The sequence below is a fragment of the Macrobrachium nipponense genome, chromosome 37 (assembly GCF_015104395.2).
Source record: "Macrobrachium nipponense isolate FS-2020 chromosome 37, ASM1510439v2, whole genome shotgun sequence".
Lineage (NCBI taxonomy): Eukaryota > Metazoa > Arthropoda > Malacostraca > Decapoda > Palaemonidae > Macrobrachium > Macrobrachium nipponense.
The window spans coordinates 32,595,697-32,615,518 of record NC_061097.1 but is presented as its reverse complement, the minus strand read 5'-3'; the positions used below and the strand labels follow the sequence as shown (position 1 = coordinate 32,615,518).

The following is a 19,822-nucleotide window of genomic DNA, read 5'->3' as shown; positions in this document are numbered from 1 at the left end:
TAGTTTCTGCACTGGAGTTATCAGTGGTCATCCACTTGACACACTACCTAAAGAAGTTCTGGTAAAAACAACGGAATATAGTAGTTCGAGCTACTTTACTACGAGTTAAACAAAAAGGACATAAGACTCATTTGTACTTTCAAGGATTGTCCAAAACTATATTTCATCCCACTTACTGCTAAATGGGTTTTATTATATGAGGGTATTTATAACCCTAGATTTGTTTATGCTTGGTTTTGTAGACCTTTGAAACACCCATCACTGATAATTTGTGTAGTGAGTAGTTCTGAAAAACCTTTGTCTTTGCATTTAAAGATTAAGCATCAGACAAGGTTAAACTTGAATCATTATACATTAATTTTGGAGTAGAATTTATAAGGATGCCTGTTAACCAATTCTGTTCTGTTAATCAATACTGTGCACACCTACAGATTTGATGAAACTATACTATTGAGTTGAATAGATTAAAAAAAAAATTGCTACCTATTGTGAAAATTTCTTTCATTCATGGAGTCTGTGCCAGATATTGCATGTAATAACTTGGAGAAACATTTACTACTATATTGCAAAAGCTCTTTAGCATTAATTAAGAATTTTTCCTGCATTTGGGTGCTGTAAGTGGAATAACATTCCATATACTGTCCACTCAGGGAAATTAAGTCATTTGCCTTTACAATTTAAAAACTCAGTGAACCTTGTGGTGCATGATGAGGTCGTGAAAGCTGCTGTGTTTGTGCCATCTGCTTTAGAAGAGGCCCAACAGTAACTTTCACAATACGTACACAGTTTTTGTTGTGAATTCCAAAGAAGTACAGTTGATGCTGTTGCACAAAAGTATGTGAGTGAGGTGGTCATATTAGTTTAAACTCTTGCATAATAGAACTGATTTTTTTGTATGGTAATGGTAGGACTGAAAAACATTTTACCAGGACAAAGATCCTGTTGAAAAATGGTCAATATATGAAAATGAACACTTCTTTTTGTGGGGGGTGGGGGTGAGATATTTGGTTTAAAAAAAATCAAACGTGCTGGCATTGTTGTTCTGCATCTGACATGGCCAGTCTCTGACACGTTTGAACTCAGACCAAGATAGAGGAGATGGCCAAGCAACTTGTACGACTTCCAAAATATGCCCACAATATCAAAGACAAACTTGCAGCTCCAAAAATATTCTGTCTTTTGGGATAAGCGCACAAACGTCCCAGAAATTGTTATTCAAAGAGAAGATGAGCATTCCAGGCTATGTGGGTTTTATGGGAATTACCTTTGTGCATTTATTATCAGAGAGAGGAAGCTTTCTTGAATGGATAAATGATATTCCAATGGCTTTTTGTGTCTACCATTTTCAAGTCGTTTTCCCACTGTAACAACTTAGAAGTGAAATGAAAACTTGAGCAATTCAAAATGGTTGAAGCACATTCATGTAAATTCATGACAGAATTTCCTTCTCAGTTTTGCTTTTAGTAGCTGAATCCTTGTCATTCCTGTAGCAGATTTTTCCAGTGCTTGCCAGTCAACCTACATTGATGTCACCAAGATAATAGAACTATTCACATATACGTCAATATATATGAAACATTTAGGTAACAGTGCAGATTTAGTGTCAAGTAAAATGAAACTGTTTTTTTGTAGTTTTAGTATAAAATACTTTTCCAAATTCTGGGGAGAACCATTCTGAAACAAATTAATTTTTTTGAAAATGAATTGATTTTATTCTCTTGTATTATGCATTTTAAATATTTGAAATGTTCTCACATTGTGTATTTTTCTACCATCTCTGTACTTTCAAATTTAGTTGACCATTCAACACAACAAACACTGCAGTGGCTGGCTGCCATTTAGTAATACGTACTCCCAGTAGTTAGTGATAGAAGATGGTATTGCTTTTCATGTATATTTAGTATCTTCAACAAACAGTACTCAGTCCCTTCAACAAGGCTGAACAATAAATTCAGACACCCTTGTATTGTGGGTGAAACAACATCAGACATTGCTGTTATCCTCAAGTACTGGAGAAGGTTTTTGAAGACAGTGTTGTCTAGCACAAGCGTGTTTGTGGCCTCGTAATGCATGTTTATATTACTGATTGTGTTGTATTTTTCTGGCATCACAACAATGGATTTGAGTGATGTTAGCTCTCCTTTTATTTTACCAAATTCATGCTCGAACTTGCTACTGCTACCCAGGTGCAAGTTCTGAGCACAGCATGACTTTCATATTTTTCTTTTAGTTTCTTGTTTGTCCTGATCATTTTTGCTGAGCCTCTAGAATTTTTGGACAGTGCCCTGACAGTTCTGTTTATTTGGGATATTTCTTTATATCGTTTCTTTGTCTTAATATTGTGGCTTTTGATTATCTGATCTGCTGTCACTTAAGAATTCTAAACTTTTAAGTGTATGAGTAGGGTTAAATTATCTTTGATAATTCTTGGAAGCATTTGAATATCAGTCATTATTTTCTATAATGCACAGAATGTCAACACAGTTATCTTTTCACCCATTCCTTCAGAATAAGTTGAACATTCTATATCTACATGATTATCCTATAACTATTTTTGTTTAGAATGGGTTCATGTAGCTATTGTAAACAGAGTCAAAAAGCCTTGTAGATTTGATGACCACTGAAACTTTGGTGAAAGAGATGCCTAACCCCTCTTTTCCTTTCATCCAGCATCAGTGGATTTAAGGAAAGGCCATCCCAGACACAAGTTGGAGAGAGAAGACACCACCAAGTCGAACAGTCCGTCCCTGAGTGGAGGCAATTTCCTCGATGTGCCCCGGTCGGACACACTCATGAGTGTATCTGACAAGCGACCAGGTAATTGCTGCAAGTAGGAGTGACCTTAAGTGGCCAAGTAGCCATATAGAGAAATAGTGTCGTTGTGGCTATTGAGAGAAACAGTAGTCTTGAGTGGTGTAGTAGCTATTGAGAGAAACCGTAGCCTCAAGTGGCCTCGTAGTTATTGGGAGAAATTGTACCCTTAAAGTCAGGTTTCACAACTTCTTGGTGAGGAAGAGACTTGGTAATAACCAAAGTCAGTCATATACCAGATTTAATTACATTATTCAGTTAATGGAAGATACTAAATGAATCAGTACAGTTTGATTAAATTTGCATAATTTGATTTAGTTCCAATGTAAATCACTTAACCTGATTGGAGTCATCTAAACTTACAATGATTCCTTGGTTCCAGATAATCGCAGGCCATCCATTTTGCCTGTGCCTGACATGTTCACGGGGTCAACACTCAACATCTGTGGCCAAGAGAGAAGTAGCGAAGAAGCGTCCGGTGAAAGTGAGGACGAGGTGGATGACGTGCCCTGGAGATCCCCTTCAGAAATGATTGCGTAAGATACTGAAGATGATCGTCATTGTTAATCTTTTTATTGTGCAATATTTTGCCATGAAGATGGTGTCTTTCTAAACAGTGTAAGCCTTCTGGTTCTCAGCAAGTTTATTGGGATAATGTTGCCAGCTAAAGTTCCCTTTTCCAATTCTGTTGACCCTGGCTGAGACTCAGTATAGCACTAAGCACCCTGCTTAGGTCAGTGGAGGCAACGGGATTTTACAGAACATCGCTATTTAACCTCAAGGAGGGTGGTGCTAGACAGCATTAGCCTTATGGTTCCCAGCAACTTTATTGGGGTAATGTTGCCAGCCCATTCCAGCTCCTGTTCTGTTTACTGTAACGTAGATGCACGACAGCATACATAATTAGTACCTTGATTGGGTCAATGGAACCATTCCTAAAGCATTCCTTTGATGTGTACCACTTCTTGTATGCATCAGTTCTCCATGAAATTGCAGCCTAATGACCCTGATTCTATTTTCATCATAGTCTTGTACACTGTTGCCTAATTCTGCTTCTTTAAAAGGATTTATTTGCAATAGTGTTCGGGGGACTACCAAACATAGCACCTTCAAGTCGACAGATTTCATAACATTAAATTTGTATATTTTGACCTTATGTGGTATGTGTGATGTAACAAACTTTTTTGTCCTTTTAATAAAATTTCATGAAACACTTCCGGGAACCTTGAAGATGTTTCGGTCATTGCGATTGGACGATAAAATTGATGATTGCATATTCTTTTTCCAGGATCGTAAAAGGATTCCCTCCCGTTTCCCCCTACATAGGAGTCAGTCCTACGCTGTGTTATCTTCTTAAGGAAAAGAAGCCCCTTTGCTGCCTTCAGTTAGCCCAGGTAAGTCTATGCTACAGGGCCGGACTATCCCTCCTTTTCCTTTTGAGTGAACCTTGCTGTTACCCTGGTTGATTTGAGCCTGTGTCATGCATACACACCTTGGTCTGTAGAAGTGGCTTTATTTTGTTTCATATTGTTTACCCAAGTTTTGTTTGATAAGTTCCCCTGTGTAAGCTCAAGCCATGATTAGGAATAATGCTTCATTAAGAAGTGGAGCCATAATTGTTAAGTTGTTTCAGATATGATGGAATAGCTTGTACATATTTTCTTTGTTTGTCTTCAAAGTTGCCCGTTAAATGTTGTAAAGTTATACAGTTATTGCAGCTTAAATTTAATTCAGTGTGATGTGTTTTATCTGTATGCAAGGTAAATTTAGAAGCCTGTGTGTGACTGTCTCTCTGGACTTATCAGACAAGCATTACACACATCTTAAGTAATATAAAAAAAATTGGGAAAAATATCTCACGATATTCATGTAAAGTTTTGGAAACTTGCCATTGGAAAAAGTGTTCTTAAAGAATAGAAAAATTTTTAAAATTGTAGTTAAAGCCATGATATCTACCTCAAGTTACCTCCCTAGTTTTTTTGTCATATTTTTGTCCATGCTACTTTCATTGTTTTGTAAGTCACGACCATAGATTAACACTTGAAAACCATGCATTAGGAGTTAGGTTTACGCTTGTATATCAGTTTTTCCTCATTATGAGAGGCATTCCACCACAAGGAGAAAGTTTGTACCATGTTATTGTTTAATTCCTCAATCTCTGTGAACAGCCAGCAGTCTAGGATGACTGTCTTCATGAACATTTCAGCTCTTCATATGTTTACTTCAAGGAGAACTCTATCATTTAAAGCTTATTCTCCTCCAAAGATCTTGCAGATGTGACATTCCTCAGTTGTAATGTTTCGTAAAGTGATTGTAATGCTTCATGCTCTTTCTGTGATCATTTGGTGTGGTGTACTAGGTAAATTTCTTACCCTGACATATCCTTCATTTTCATGACCAAAGGACAAGCAAGCTTACGAGATTCAGCTTTGGTAACTTCTGCAGTTTTAGTGTCAAGTTACCATTATCAATCAGTCCGTCAAAAAGGTTCCGCATTTTGGCTGTTATTCTTAATTCCAGTTTTATGACACGGTTGATCTCGCCGGTGACTCTCATGGACAGTTTTACCCCGGTGCCTTTATAATCAGTTTTATTAACCTGGTGCCTTTTTTGACCAATGTGATTCTTCTAGTGCCTATTGTGACCAGTTTTATCCTCCTGGTAGCTATTAAGATCAGTTTGATCCTCGTGGTACCCTTTATAGCTGGTTTGTTCTTGATGCCTTGTCAATAATAGGGTGGAAGTTGCAAGTCTGAAAAGATGTTGCTTCTTTGAGCCTGTGTGTCTTTTGATGTTCTTGCAAATGGACCCTACCCATCAAGATTTAGGGAATGTGATTACTTCCATATTTCCTTTCATACTAAGTTAAAGGTTCTTCCATGTTAATTTTAATGTTTATTGGTGTGTTAGTATATTTTTTATTCATATTTCTCATATATGGCCCTCATGGCGTAGGTGATCAATTTCGTCTGAACCCCTCTTGGTGTGGGTAGCCTATTTTGTTTGAACCACAGCATTTGTAGCATTTCATTGACCTCCATTTTCATCTTTGGCTTCCATTTTCTTGCTCCCGATATAGTCTTTCCAATTAGCCGTAAAGTCTTGTATCTGTGGAGTTTTAGGTTTCTTCCTAATATTTACAATTCCCAGTCAGTACAGTATCCATGTATCTGTGCACATTCCAGCTGTAAATATTTTCTGGGGGTTTTCAAGTACTACTTCCAGTCAGTACATTGCATCCATGTTCTTCACAACAGTTGATTTTTTGGTTGTGAAATTATCCCAAAAAACTGTTCAATCTTAGGTTACTTTGGTGCTCTTAATGGAGTTGCAACATTAGTCAACTTTTTCTCTGAAATATTGCTCTTATTAGGTGCGTCATTGTGACGTCGTAAGCAAAACCCCAATGAAGACATTTTCGTTGCATAATTGTTACAGCTTGTTTTGATCAACAGTGGAAAATTCTTTAGTGGGCTATACCCTCCATGACTGGATTCAAGCCTCATACTAATAGTGAATGTTGGGATCTAACATGCCAGAAGTTGTTTACTTTGACTTAAAACTTTCTATAGATTTATTATGCCTGTGTCTCTGAGAAACAGAATTGAAGCATATCTCTCATTAGGTCATTTCTGTTTGGCTTTGCTGTATTTAACCGTTAGGATCTCCAGTAAAGGAATCTAGTGGCTGGATGGCTTCAAGTTTCCACAGATGCAGGCATGGTAGGTTTATGGTAGTATTTGAAACCAGGCTCATTGACTCAATCCTTATTAAAAAAAGGGAACAGTTTGCAGGTTTCAGTGAAGAGTTTGCAGGTGGTTTATGAGTTCAAATTCAAGTTCATATAATGTATTTATGGAACAGTGACGATGCACGTATGAATACATAGTCCACCACATGGGAAACAAAGTTCTACAGGGAAGCAATAGTATCATCAAGGAAGAACAGTTGTTAATTTCAAACTTGTAAACAGTCAATGTAAGATCATTAAAGAAAATGATAACTTGCAAGTGTATTGTTGTCTGTTTGAAGATATGACGTAGCCTTGTCATTTGTTATTTTTTCTTATGAATGAGAATGTTCAATGTTGTTTTGTGAAATTAGACATCCTGTACGATTAGTACTAGTGCTCATAAGTTAAGATATTGTATGTACTATTGTTTAACCTGTGGGGTGCGTAGTTAGTTAATCCTGTATTTGTTGGTTTTCTATGAAGCATAATTATCGTTCATATAAAAGTAGAATCTTAGATTGAATGAAGCTTTATGAAATTTTAAAGTCAGGAGAGCCTGAGCTGTCACTCGCATCCCGCAGGTTAACCTCTTTGTTTTACGTTTGATGACGAGCTACTTAGCTAATATGTTTTCTCTGTTCTTTCAGAATAGTATCACTCCTGTAAGTTTTTGCATGACGTTTGTGGTGTCTTATGTTTTTCCTTTTATTTTCCTTTATTCCAAGGAGGTTACTATGAACCATATTCCAAAGCTCAAAGGCTTTTGTTTTTCATGATCTGAGAGTAGTTTAGTTGCTAAATCTTGACTGGCGCTATGGTTCGCAGTTCCCGCCATCACACTTATCAAGTTTTCTATCCCGTATCAGCTACATTTATGCAACAAGGTGCCTTGAGAACTGCCAGTTTATTCTGTACTCTCATTATTGCTCTTTCATTTAAGTGCAGTTTGTTAACGTTACTCAGCTTTCAAAAGTCCATTAGTACTGTATTTCTTCCATTGGGTTGAAGGTTTCAAGATATATTTTTACATTAGTTTCAGTCTTGATCTAGCCTATGCTATCAGTATAGATACCACTTTGTCACAGTATTTGTACCAGAGTCCCTATCGTGACCCACATAGTATGTCAGTGCGACATAATGATCACTCCATAAATCACCTTGCCTTAGTGGGAATATATAGTACGTACTAGAAATATTTAATGTAAAAACGTGTCTTTAATCATTATCTTAACTAAGTATACAAGAATAAAAAGTTAGGTGTCAGGCAATCATTGTGTTTTTTGTTTGAATTACTTTTGATTACTTAGGCTGCAGTTTTGAGTCAAACCTGGAAAATTGACTTGTTCTTTTCTCATGTTTATTCCTGCTGCTTATTCATTACTTTGCCAGATATTACGAAAGATTTGGTACTGAGAAGATAAGATCCAATATCTGAATCTTGCACAAGAATGAATATTTAATCTCAAAGCAAAAATTGTTATGTTACCTTTGCTTATCTCTTCAGTACTGTGCCTTCCAAACCTTGTTGTATGGATCACTGCATCCAAAACTGACTGTGGATGACAAGTGGGCTGTCTAATTTTTTAACTGTATTTTTAATTTTATCTTACCACTATTGCAGGCACAATTGATTTTTCGACTAAGATCTTTTATATCTGGAACTTCCCTTCTTGATTTTTTTTGTGGATGTGCTTTCTGCTAGTTAAATGTGACAATTTGTCTCTCTTTTGTATGTCTTCAGTTTTTTTTTTTCTCTCTTATCCATATCTTAAAAGCGACAATAATACGCCAGCACTTTACGTGATGATCTAAAGATGTAGCGTGTTCTCCATGACTTAGGAGTGATTGCTTTTTCCATTGTATCATGAGAGATACTCACCAGAGTCTGCCACTTCACATTATACGTGACTCCAGAAAATGCACAGATGGGTGGGGGGTAAGAAAAAAGCCTCAGATTATGCTTTCTGGCTTCTCATCCTCTTTAGAATGTTATTATTTTTTTCTTAACTTCACTTTTTATTATTACCGTGTTGTCGATACTTTCATGTTTGTAAGCAGTTGTGATCACGTTTGTTTTGTTTTGTGATTCTAACCAGCAGGGTGCAACTGTGTTGCAGCTGAATCATTTCTTTTATTATAAACAGGTATTTCATTATGTGGCTGAGCAGATGGCCAAAGCTGAGAGGATTTGCTGTTTTTCATCTCCTTTTATTTATTAAGTGTTTGATAAGTAAATATTGACACCAACAGACTATGTATCATTTTTGTTAGAACTCTATACTATTGCTATGTTTTTCTCTGATTTTTAACTTTTAAAATCTCTTTTGGCGTAGCAATTTTTCATGCCATATAACCAAACTTTTAAGATGTCATGACATTATCAGACTTATCAGAGAAGCTATTTTGTCTGTCATAGTAAAATGTTATGCTGTACTTTATCTATAACGTATGTAAGTTTCATTTATGCAATGTAAGTTTCTTCTCATGGTTTGAACCGTGTACGTACTTCAGGATATCTATACGAGGGGGGACCCAAAAGTAACCGGAATTGTGTCATAGAATTTTATTCAGTTATTGTTACATGTTTACAGTCTTATCACCTTCAAAGTATTCTCCATTTGAAGCAATGCACTTATCCAGACGTGTTTTCCACTGTTGAAAGCAATTCTGGAACTCTTGTGAAGTTATGGCTTTTAATGACTCCGTCGTTTTCTTCTGAACCTCTTCAACATCTGCAAAACGTTTTCCTTTGAGGGCTTTCTTCATTCGGGGGAACAAAAAGAAGTCACAGGGAGCAAGATCGGGTGAATAGGGAGGGTGGGTAAGTGGGGTCATGCCATTCTTGGTCAGAAACTGTCTCACACTCAAGGCGGTGTGCGCTGGTGCATTGTCGTGATGAAGCCACCACCCTCCACTTTGCCACAGGTCGGGGCGTTCCCGTCTCACGGAATCTCGCAAACGCTTCAGCACTTCAGTGTGAGACAGTTTCTGACCAAGAATGGCATGACCCCACTTACCCACCCTCCCTATTCACCCGATCTTGCTCCCTGTGACTTCTTTTTGTTCCCCCGAATGAAGAAAGCCCTCAAAGGAAAACGTTTTGCAGATGTTGAAGAGGTTCAGAAGAAAACGACGGAGTCATTAAAAGCCATAACTTCACAAGAGTTCCAGAATTGCTTTCAACAGTGGAAAACACGTCTGGATAAGTGCATTGCTTCAAATGGAGAATACTTTGAAGGTGATAAGACTGTAAACATGTAACAATAACTGAATAAAATTCTATGACACAATTCCGGTTACTTTTGGGTCCCCCCTCTTACTAAAGTATACTGTTGCATACACACTCATGCAATATGAGTACATTACACACATACACATTAGTATAAATGCATCTGTACGTATACACTGATAACTCACTGGAGTGTAGATCTTTATATAACACAGGAAGAGTCAAAACAGAATAAATAATACTTACCAGTTAACAATAAAGAGAAAGGCAAACTCAAAGTATTCTGTGCTAGTAGTAACAAAATATCCAGAGCATCATCTGGTATTTTTATATAAATTTTAGGCTGATTTTCATCAGAGCAACATAATAATGTGTCCAGTCTTAAAAGTACCCAAAAATAACATAAGGTACCCTAGGAAAGCTATTTTTATTCTCTGTGGTAAATGATGATATCTGATATAGGACTCTACGGGTGGTTATCTAGATTGTATTTCCTGTGCTTAATGTGGTGAAGAAGCCACTAATATTGTTTTAATGTTTTATTTTTATCTTCTTTCCACAAGGTATAGTTAGGCATACAGCATAAATACAAACCTTTTTGGGTAATATACAATTAAGAAGAACATACCAATTAGAAGCATTGTCCCACCTTGAAAACTGACACAAGTTTAAGATTACAGTTTATTTTTTGACCCATTGAAACTATTGGCCCACCTTGAAAACTGACATAATTGCAGGTTGATTATTTTCTTGTCTTTCCAATTGCAATAAAATCATTCTCCCCTCAGGTTTGTGAACACTGCACTTACAGAAGTGCCAAGGAGTATAACTGGCAAAACAGAGCAGTCATATTGGCAGCTGACTTTGCCAGCAATGGTATTTACAACTTTGTCATTCCACTCAGAGCTCATTTTAGGTAAGTGGTCACATTTCCTGCCTTAGCTTTATTATATCCACATAATTTTGATGTAAGTTTTCATGATATCATTTCAAAGACCTTATAATAATATTTTCTTTAATTTTGCTTCCACATTTTAAAAATATCTTTGATATTCTCATACAATTGAGGTGCAGTTAGAATATAAGTGATTGATAAAATCGCACAAGTGAAGTGTGTTAATGTGCTAACCATTGGAAATTTTCTGTAAGTTAATAAGGGAATATTGTACCATACCATAACTTTGAATTTCTCTCACACTTTATGCAAAGATAATTCATAGAGAATCACCAGCAACTTCTCTGTTAAGGATATGTACAAATTCTGGCTCTTTACCACTTAAGTTGTTCATGCCTTGTGCAATTCCAGCTTTCTTCTTAGTAGTGTTTCAATGCCTCTATTACTCAAATCTGTCCTGTTGTATTTGATCCCTTGTGCGATAGCTGGTGTTAATACCCACTTCAGCATGTTGATAAGTCAGCATGAATAACAGTTTTAGCATTCCCAAAGTACTTATGTCAGTTGTAACCAGACTTGTAAGCAAACAATACTGCTAGTTTCATGGAAACTAGTTTCGTCTTTACTGAAAGAGGAGCTTTGGCTGTGAGGTTGAATACTAAGGAAGTGTTGTTTTGCATTTCAAGGTCATAGTTTATTATATTCTTATTGCTGCCTATGTTCTTTTCTATGTTGTCTTGAAAATTAGTTTCTAACTGATATCTCAAGCAGCTCTCATATTCCCATAACTTCCTTCATATCTTTATTGGAATCATGACAAAATTTATATGCATATTAGTCTTGATTTCTCTTCCAAATGTAGCCCTGTAGGAAAATGGTGCCTGTTGATATACCACTCTGTGCACCTCACGTGGTGCACCGCAGGCATTATTGAGTCCATTCCTGCTTCCCTTCTTTGGTCTTGCTTGTCTAGCCACTCTAAGTGCTTGGCTTGTTAGACTGATTTTAAAAAATCAGATCACCTCAATTCTTTCAAATGTGGTCTTAAAGAGAATCAGCCCATATATTAGCAACTTACTAAGGAAGTTTAAATCTAAAAAAAAAAAAAAAAAAAAAAAAAAAAAACAACAACAACAACGAAACAGAAGCCTCAAGACATTTAATGTGTCATGATTTTTTTTTATCTAAATCAACATCATCATCTTCTGCCTTTCCCACAGACAAAAGACATCACTGAACCCCATCATATTGTTGCTGGAGAGACGACCAGACGTGGCATTTCTAGACGCCATCTCGTGGTTTCCTCTTATATACTGGATGTTAGGCTCTATTGACTGGTATGTCTATGGTTCAGATTTATACTTGACTCTACCCAGCTAGAATTTTATTTTAATGATTTAAGATTGCAGCTCTAATTGTAGGACACTTGTTTCATATTTGTGTTTTCAGAATGACTTCCGAACTGTGATCATATGCATTATCTTTGCTGTTGGTTATCATTGATTCTCCATATTGAGAAAACTCCAAAGCTGTTTCAGTTATATTTGATTGATCAAGTTAAACATATGATTATGTTCTTATTTTTCATAATCGCAGAAAAGCAAATCATCTGAGATTTAGCCTTACGTGTGTCATCATATCTTTGAATCTTCCATTAAGTGAAATTCGTGACTTTAGCTGTATGTATATATTTGCTGTTAACCCACCTTCTCCAGTCCGTATCCTATATTTTTATTTTAGTCTAGACGACTTGCTACGAGCGGGGATCAACCTGGCAGAGAATGTAGTTGTGGTCAACAAAGAGCTTAACAATTCTGCTGAAGAAGACACTCTCTCTGACTGTAATACAATTGTCGCCGTCCAAACTATGTTCAAGTATGTGCTGTCATTCTGTATATCATTTTGTATGATTTTCTGGTGCAGGGTTCATTTGAATGTACAAATGAGTAAGTGACACAAAGGAAGTTACATTGAAGTCTAATACTAATTTGGGAGAGTTGGGAAAGGAAGTTGCATAGAAGTCTAAGAAAGAAAAACTGATAGTATGTTAACCAGATGAATTGCAAGCCTTTCATATTTACTTCATGATATCAGTTAATACACTTTTTTGATGGATTAATGCTGTTCTTACACAATGGAGTAGATGTAAAGGGACCAATTTTTTCTTACCAAGTATGTGATCATGGATGTTATTTCTCTGTTGGGGGTTTATTGGAATATACCAATTAGATAACACATGGAAAGTTACCTGGAAGTTTAGTGATTCAGGGAAACAGATAGTATGTTAATGAGATACATTGGAAGCCTTCCATTTGTCTTACTAAGATCAATTTGTCCAGATTTCCTTATTTATTAAAGAGATGCTCTGCAGTCATAAAGAAGTTTGCTTGAAAAGGACCCATTTTGTCTCTGAATTCTGGAGGTCACATAGAAGTCTTACATATCAAGAAAGCTGGTAGTATGTTGACCAGATGCATTGCAAGCCTTCCATTGTTTCTTAATTAGATAAGTTTATCCACATTTGCTTCATGGAATAACATTAGTTGCTTTGCTGTCATACTGAAGCAGATACTAAAAAATGTCATTTTGTCTGTGGATGCAGGTTCTTCCCAAACATAAAGATCATCACAGAGCTGTCGCAGTCGTCCAACATGCGCTTCATGCAGTTCCGGGCACGGGACACCTATGCCCTCCACCTGTCTAAGATGGAAAAGGTACAAGTCTCCCCACATGACCATATTGCTGGACCTGAGCGGAATAACGAGTCAATCTCACCGGTAACAATCTCGCTGTTGCTATCATTTGTGTTTGGTCTAGTCTCCATGTCGTCCCCAAACCCATCTTAGTCGACCTGACCCAGACCGGGCACGATTAGCAGGCCAGTGTAACAATAGCTGGGTTCGATCAGCTTGCCAGTTCTCCTCTGTAAGAACTGCTGCTGCTGCTGCCCCCCAACTTGACTGATTGCCCTTTTAGATATATATACATACAGTCTTGACTAGCATAACAACTTAAAACACCCAGTCCCACACCGTTAATTACTATAGCTAATGACATTAGATTTGATCAGTACAAGTCACCATTCATATACCACATCCAGTCTGACGAACTCCCTTGATTGAATACCATTTCCCTCCCCCCTCAAAAAAGAACACAAAACCCAAAGTCCAGCTGTAATCAGAGGATAAAGAAGATAGTATAGACGCATCAGTTACCCATGCGTATTCTGCGTGGTGGCCTGGTTTACGTTAACCTGAGGTGGAGTATCATGATCTGACCTGATTCCCTCTGGGATGGAAGGAGGGCTCAGGAGAAAGACGTTTTCTGTCAAACGGCAAAACGAAACGTAAAAAAAGAAGTCGTGGGTATGACCTCGTGTGACCCCCCTCCTCTTTCAGATCATGTGTAGTTGATGTGATATGTGTAGCTGCTGCTGGTGCTGTTGCTGCTTGCAGGCGGCTTTGTCCTAGTGGCTGTCATGATGCCTCTTTCTTAGAGTTGCTAGAATAATAATCACTCGCTAGAGAAGACTTTAGAGAGAAGCATTCTAGTTTGGACATCATAGAGAAAAAAAAAACATTGAGGGTAGAACTTCAGTTATATGTCAATAATTTTTTTTTTTTTACCAAAGCATCTTCAGTAAGATTTATGTTTAGAGTCAAGTATGGAACTGAAGCTTTACTCTGAGATTTGTCTGTAGAATCTGTGTTCCAACAGTATAACCTCAGCACTTGGTTTTCACTTAAATTTTGTGTCATACTCTAGAATACATATCTTTGTACAAGTGATACACTTACTGATCAGGATATTGATAAGATTTATTATCCAGAAAGCTCGAGTCACTATGAAAGCTGGAGGAACACAGCATTGGAAAGGCATTTGGGAAGTCCAATAGAAGTAGAGTGTGCAATGTGAGGAAGACAGCGAGAGTTATCGTAGTAGTCCCTAACAGCTCTCCCGCAGGACCATCTTCTTGAATGTGTCCCTGGGGACCCCCCCCCTCACACCTCAGCTCATGGGCCAGGATGCATGTGTATATGTGTCTTCAGTCGTACGTTATACTGTTATGTGTTTTTGTCATGCTTTCTACCATACTGAGATAACTTGTAATGAGAAGGTGACATTGACCCACTAGGCCTGCTGCTCTCAAGGTTTCCTCCTTACTGGAGTGTTCATGGAATTTGCTGTTTAAATATATCATAACAAGAGGTGTGGAAGGCGTACCTATTTCTAGTAGGGATGTTACTGAAATATGTGCAGGTGTGCTATGTAAGGTGTTTTGCTGTATTACTGTCAAATTTTAAGGTTCATAAGATGTCTTAATTTTTTTGTCAGTTACATAGAATCAAGAGAGGATTGACTGCTCTAGAGTATGACTTATTATCTATTGTTAGAAGATCACTCAACCATGACTTAGTGTGTATTTTATCACTATAGCTGCAAGCCTTATGAAGTTTAATTTAATTTTATCTCATTTGACCTTTTCATTGTCATTTTTAATGAGAATGGAGGGAAAATTAGTTAGAAAACTGAAGTTGCTTTTATTCATTTTGAACCCAACAATAAGCCAGTCACATAGGTATATCCTGACTTTGTTTAGTTTGATCACAGAAGAATTGGAGTTTTTTTTAAGCTTTATAGAGGAAATTCACTATTTGATAAGGGAAAGTCTTAATCTCAGATTCATAGTCTTAAGATATTTTACTAGTCTTTTTCTTTATTGGTTGTCAAAATGTTACAATGTTATACACTAATTTTTTTCTATTTAACAATGCTCTTTCATTTCATTGTCAGATTTTATATGACTGAGTTATGGTTAGTGAATTTTTCAGTAATGCCTGTAGTACAATGGAATTCCAGCTCTAGATTACATCTGAGTTAACTTCCACATCAAATTCATTTTAACAAACTGAAATTTCCATGCTCGAGTGTAGTTTGACCTCTGTTGATGCAATAAAAAAAAAAATATCTGTCTTTCTGTCAAATGTTAGTGCCACATGAATTCCATATCTGCAAAGGGCCTGTGTTCATAGAAATACCATCTCATATCTGATCCTGGAGTAGGTATCTAAATGTGAGTTACAGTCTTTTTCTGAGTAAGTGTCTAAAGATTAATTTTGCTTCTCAAGTAACTTTGCTTATTACTTTTACATTCAGAAATCTACTCTTGACATGACCATGGCCAGGAGAAATGTTACATGGAAAAATGCAACGGTGAAATTGTCACGTTAAACTTGAGGCGATTCGTGATGTTATGTGCTAAAGTTTTCTTAAGCTATGTTTTTAATCGGATATAATAACTTATGATGATATTCACTGTGGAAATGTAAATGTTTTGTGGCCATTGTGAATCTGAATCTAAATTTTGGAGCTAGATGTGCTAGGGATTAAAAAGGTATTTATGTTACCTACATGTACAGTATACGTATTTGTTCAGTTGTCCTTCAAGCAGCAGCATGGTTGAAAGTAGCTGAGTGGTCCAATGAGTGGAAGTCATTTATATAATCATAAGGTTTATTGTTTACTTGATGAGTGACCATCATGAATATATATCCAGATGCATTATAATAGTTACAGCTTGTTGTCTGACTTTGTTTTTTAACAGTTTCCCTAAAATTCATATATTGTTGTTACTTGTTACTTCAGAGGTGTGTCTCTTACATGCCAGCAATGATTAAGTAATTGTTTATTTTTTTTTATTAACTAACATAGTTTTAAACTGGGGAATCATTTTTAGAATAAAACTTTGAATATTTTGGTAGACATTCTGAAATTTAGTTTCTGTTGGTTTAGTAGCTTTCAGTATACAACTGGCGTCTTGTCTAGTTTACACTGCAAATTCACAATGTTCTGGTTTGCTTTCATTATACTTGATTGAAGATGAAACAGACTTGACTTCATCAAATAAATTTATGTCGTACATTTTGTGCCAGTTCATAATTATGTCTCTCTCATTTTAGCAGTGCTCTCTATAGTTAATGGTCTGGTCTCTAACTTGTTTGTTCCACAATTTGATAAAGTTAATGCAAGAACTTACAGATCCAATACACAAGAACTTACAGATCAAATAGATGAACAACAGAGGAAATTGCCAATGTAGAACATTTATTGGTAGGTTATAAATTGCTGGCCAGTAAGACTTGAGATGTTAGACCTAGACTTGCATGTACAGTATATAAATGGATATCCAGAGTGTCTGCATTGGTTGTCTGAGTGTTGGTGGCAGTGGTGTCTGACAGGTGCTGTGTAACCTGCAGGGTAAGCAGCCTCAGGGCCAGGGTGGCCGGCCTTCATCACGCAGGTCCAGGTCGCGTTCCTTCCGGCGGCGTCCTCAGCCGCAGCGACCCATATACTACTCAGAAGTCATTAATCAGCTGGAGCGGGTAACCTTGATGCTGTGCCACTTGCAGCCCACGACGCTTTACTGAATTTTCTCGGATTTCTTGGCTTTTTCTTTTGAGGAATCACGGATTCGCACCCAAAGAGGTGTTGGTGTAAGAGCACATCCCCTCTCCCAGTGTGGTCCATTGGCCTAAATCCCGGCCACATTGCACAGCGCTCCCTGATTTCTCGCTTGTGAAGTTTAACTCTAGCTTTATATCAATAACACCCCTGAGGCTTGCTGCATCCCAGCAGTCTGCTTGATGCTTGGTACGGCGGCGAGCTCTAGAGTGACAAACGTCATTTTGAAGTGATGTATATATATCCATATACATACACACATATATTTATATATTTATATTTTCCAACTCGCCCCTACTTTTTTGTAACCTAATATTGTATCAGATGAGAATGGTACACTTAACACTTCCACCTTTTTAATGTTCGCTATTAAATAATTCAGTATTTCCTTTTTCTGAAGATGTATCTAAAAAGTTTATGAAAGGAGGAGACCTTTGTAATACCCACTCTCCCTGTCTTTTGTCCTGAGAGGTCTGGCCGTCTCTTTACTACTGTACTACTGCCGGCATGAGCACCTATAAGCTTCACCGGCCGAGCCTTGTTAGTCACGAATACCACAGCACTTCTTATCATATCTAAATAAAAAAGCTGTCAATTCAGCCTCAGATATATTTACTGGATGCTCATCACTTAAATTCTTGATATGAAGCAGTTATGTTGTATTAAAATTACAATTCAAATACTACTTATTTATACTTGCCACAGCTTTCAATTTATTTGAGCCAAGTCAAGTTCATTCAGGATGAGCATCCAGTGTTTATTTCTGATTAATCAGTTCCAGGTATCTTCTGACACTGTTTAAATATGAATGCTTTTATCATTATCCAAATCCTCTGCCAAGTTATGATGCTATATTTTCATGCATAAATGCATATGTATAGTATTTTATTGGTTTTTGTACTTCAGTAAGAACATAAACTTTCATTTGTCTTCTAATTGAACATCATCATCACCAAGTCCCCCAAATTCTCAAGTTTATTTGTTTATTATATGTATAGGATAACTTACACTTACTGTCAGTCATGTGTCATGCACGGTAGCCTAATACCTCTTAAGAAGATTGGTCATAGAAATTTGGTCATTTGTATGTAATTGTGGGCAAGCTTTATGGGTTTTCATATGGAATTAAAATATGAAGTCATTTCATTTGGGTACTGTAATACCAGTTACATCATTCAACATTTTGTAGGTTCACTTTCCTTGTTTGTTCTGATGCACATTCTTATTGTTAGTTTAGTTGTTTTTGTCTACTGATTTGCTGGGTTATTTCTAATGGCAAGTAAAATAAGTTCTTATCGGCTATGAAAGTTCATTATTTTTCCAATGTACTTTTTTGCAGTTATTTGTAAAGAATGTATATCAATTTTATGATTGTAAAATATATCCTAACAGATAATTTGCAGTGCTAGACGAAAGTGGTCTTACTTACAAGTAGGTTAGAAAAATAGTTCATCTTACTGTATAATTTCTGTCATAGCCATTTATATTTCTCTCAGTGAAAGAGAAAGATTAAGTGTACAGATTTTCCTCTAGAGTCTGCAGTATACAGTATTTAGTCTGAGGTATATTGATGTTTCTACACACAACATTTAATAATAAATGTTGCTACTGTTTGCTGTTGTTTTGAGCAATTGTCTGTTTTTGTTCCTGATTTTTTTTTTATTGGTTTGTTCTTTGCATTCTGGTTTTGTGGTCTTGCAGGTGAAATGTTTGTAAACAGCAGCAGTAGTCTCTCTCTCTCTCTCTCTCTCTCTCTCTCTCTCTCTATCTCTCTCTCTCTCTCTCTCTCCTCTCTCTCTCTCTCTCTCTCTCTCTCTCTCTCTCTCTCTCTCTCTCTCTCTCTCTCTCTCTCACATAATAAATTAAATATGGCAACTGAGAAATTATTTTCACTTATCAGAAAGTTTTATAATATCCAATAGTGAGGTGAAGGTTGAGGGAAAGATTCTATTATTTCTTTAGCTCCGATTTTTTTATTTTCTAAATCAGAGATGGGTTTGTGTTGCCTGCTGAAAGTTTACCTCATTTTGGGATGTTTTAGATGATATACACGCAGGTAACCATTTGATTATATAAGAACACAATATGTAATGCATATTTCAATATTTTCTACTTTGTTGATCGTTTGTTCGTCTTCAAAGTTTTCTTGTCATGTAGATAAGTTACCTTTACAATCGCAGACCATGAGGTGTAGTGTTCCCTCATTTTATCTCAGTATACAGTACACCTTGGTTAAGTATACAGTACACCTTGGTTACAGTTTGATGTAAAGTCAATAGCAGAGTTATCTTTAATATGTCATCACTTTTGCTCAGTCCTTCCATACTTCCCTAAGTATAGTCTTTACTTTAGTGCAAATTTGAGATTTACTCCCAGTTTCACCTGTAGAACTTCATGTCAGTTAGTTCCTTGATCTCTTTATCTAGCTATCCAATCACCCCCAACACTTGTCATGTCATTGTCTTAGGAACTGAATGGTTGGAAGTCCCACAGTGCTCAACTTTATAGCCTAAATTTCATTATTTATTCATTCATCCAATTCTTTGGAATTTTGGTCCTTTGGATAAGATATGATTAGTGCTTTATAGGGGCTGTATTTATTCATAAGTCCTTGGGGCACATAATTAATAATGTCAGGGGTCTGTCCTTAAAGAGAAAAGGGCCCCAAATTACTGTACTCTTTTATACATCA

General features: G+C 36.7%; 1 protein-coding gene across 1 annotated transcript in view; it reads left to right on the top strand.

The window, feature by feature from the left end:
- LOC135209091 (potassium channel subfamily T member 1-like) overlaps positions 1-19,822 on the top strand; it is a 695,006-nt gene that overhangs the window by 632,583 nt on the left and 42,601 nt on the right. Inside the window, 8 exon segments of the mRNA XM_064241685.1 lie at positions 2,671-2,817; positions 3,194-3,347; positions 4,100-4,205; positions 10,562-10,689; positions 11,889-12,005; positions 12,409-12,543; positions 13,271-13,445; positions 16,926-17,051. Of these exon segments, the coding sequence (XP_064097755.1) occupies positions 2,671-2,817; positions 3,194-3,347; positions 4,100-4,205; positions 10,562-10,689; positions 11,889-12,005; positions 12,409-12,543; positions 13,271-13,445; positions 16,926-17,051 (1,088 nt within the window).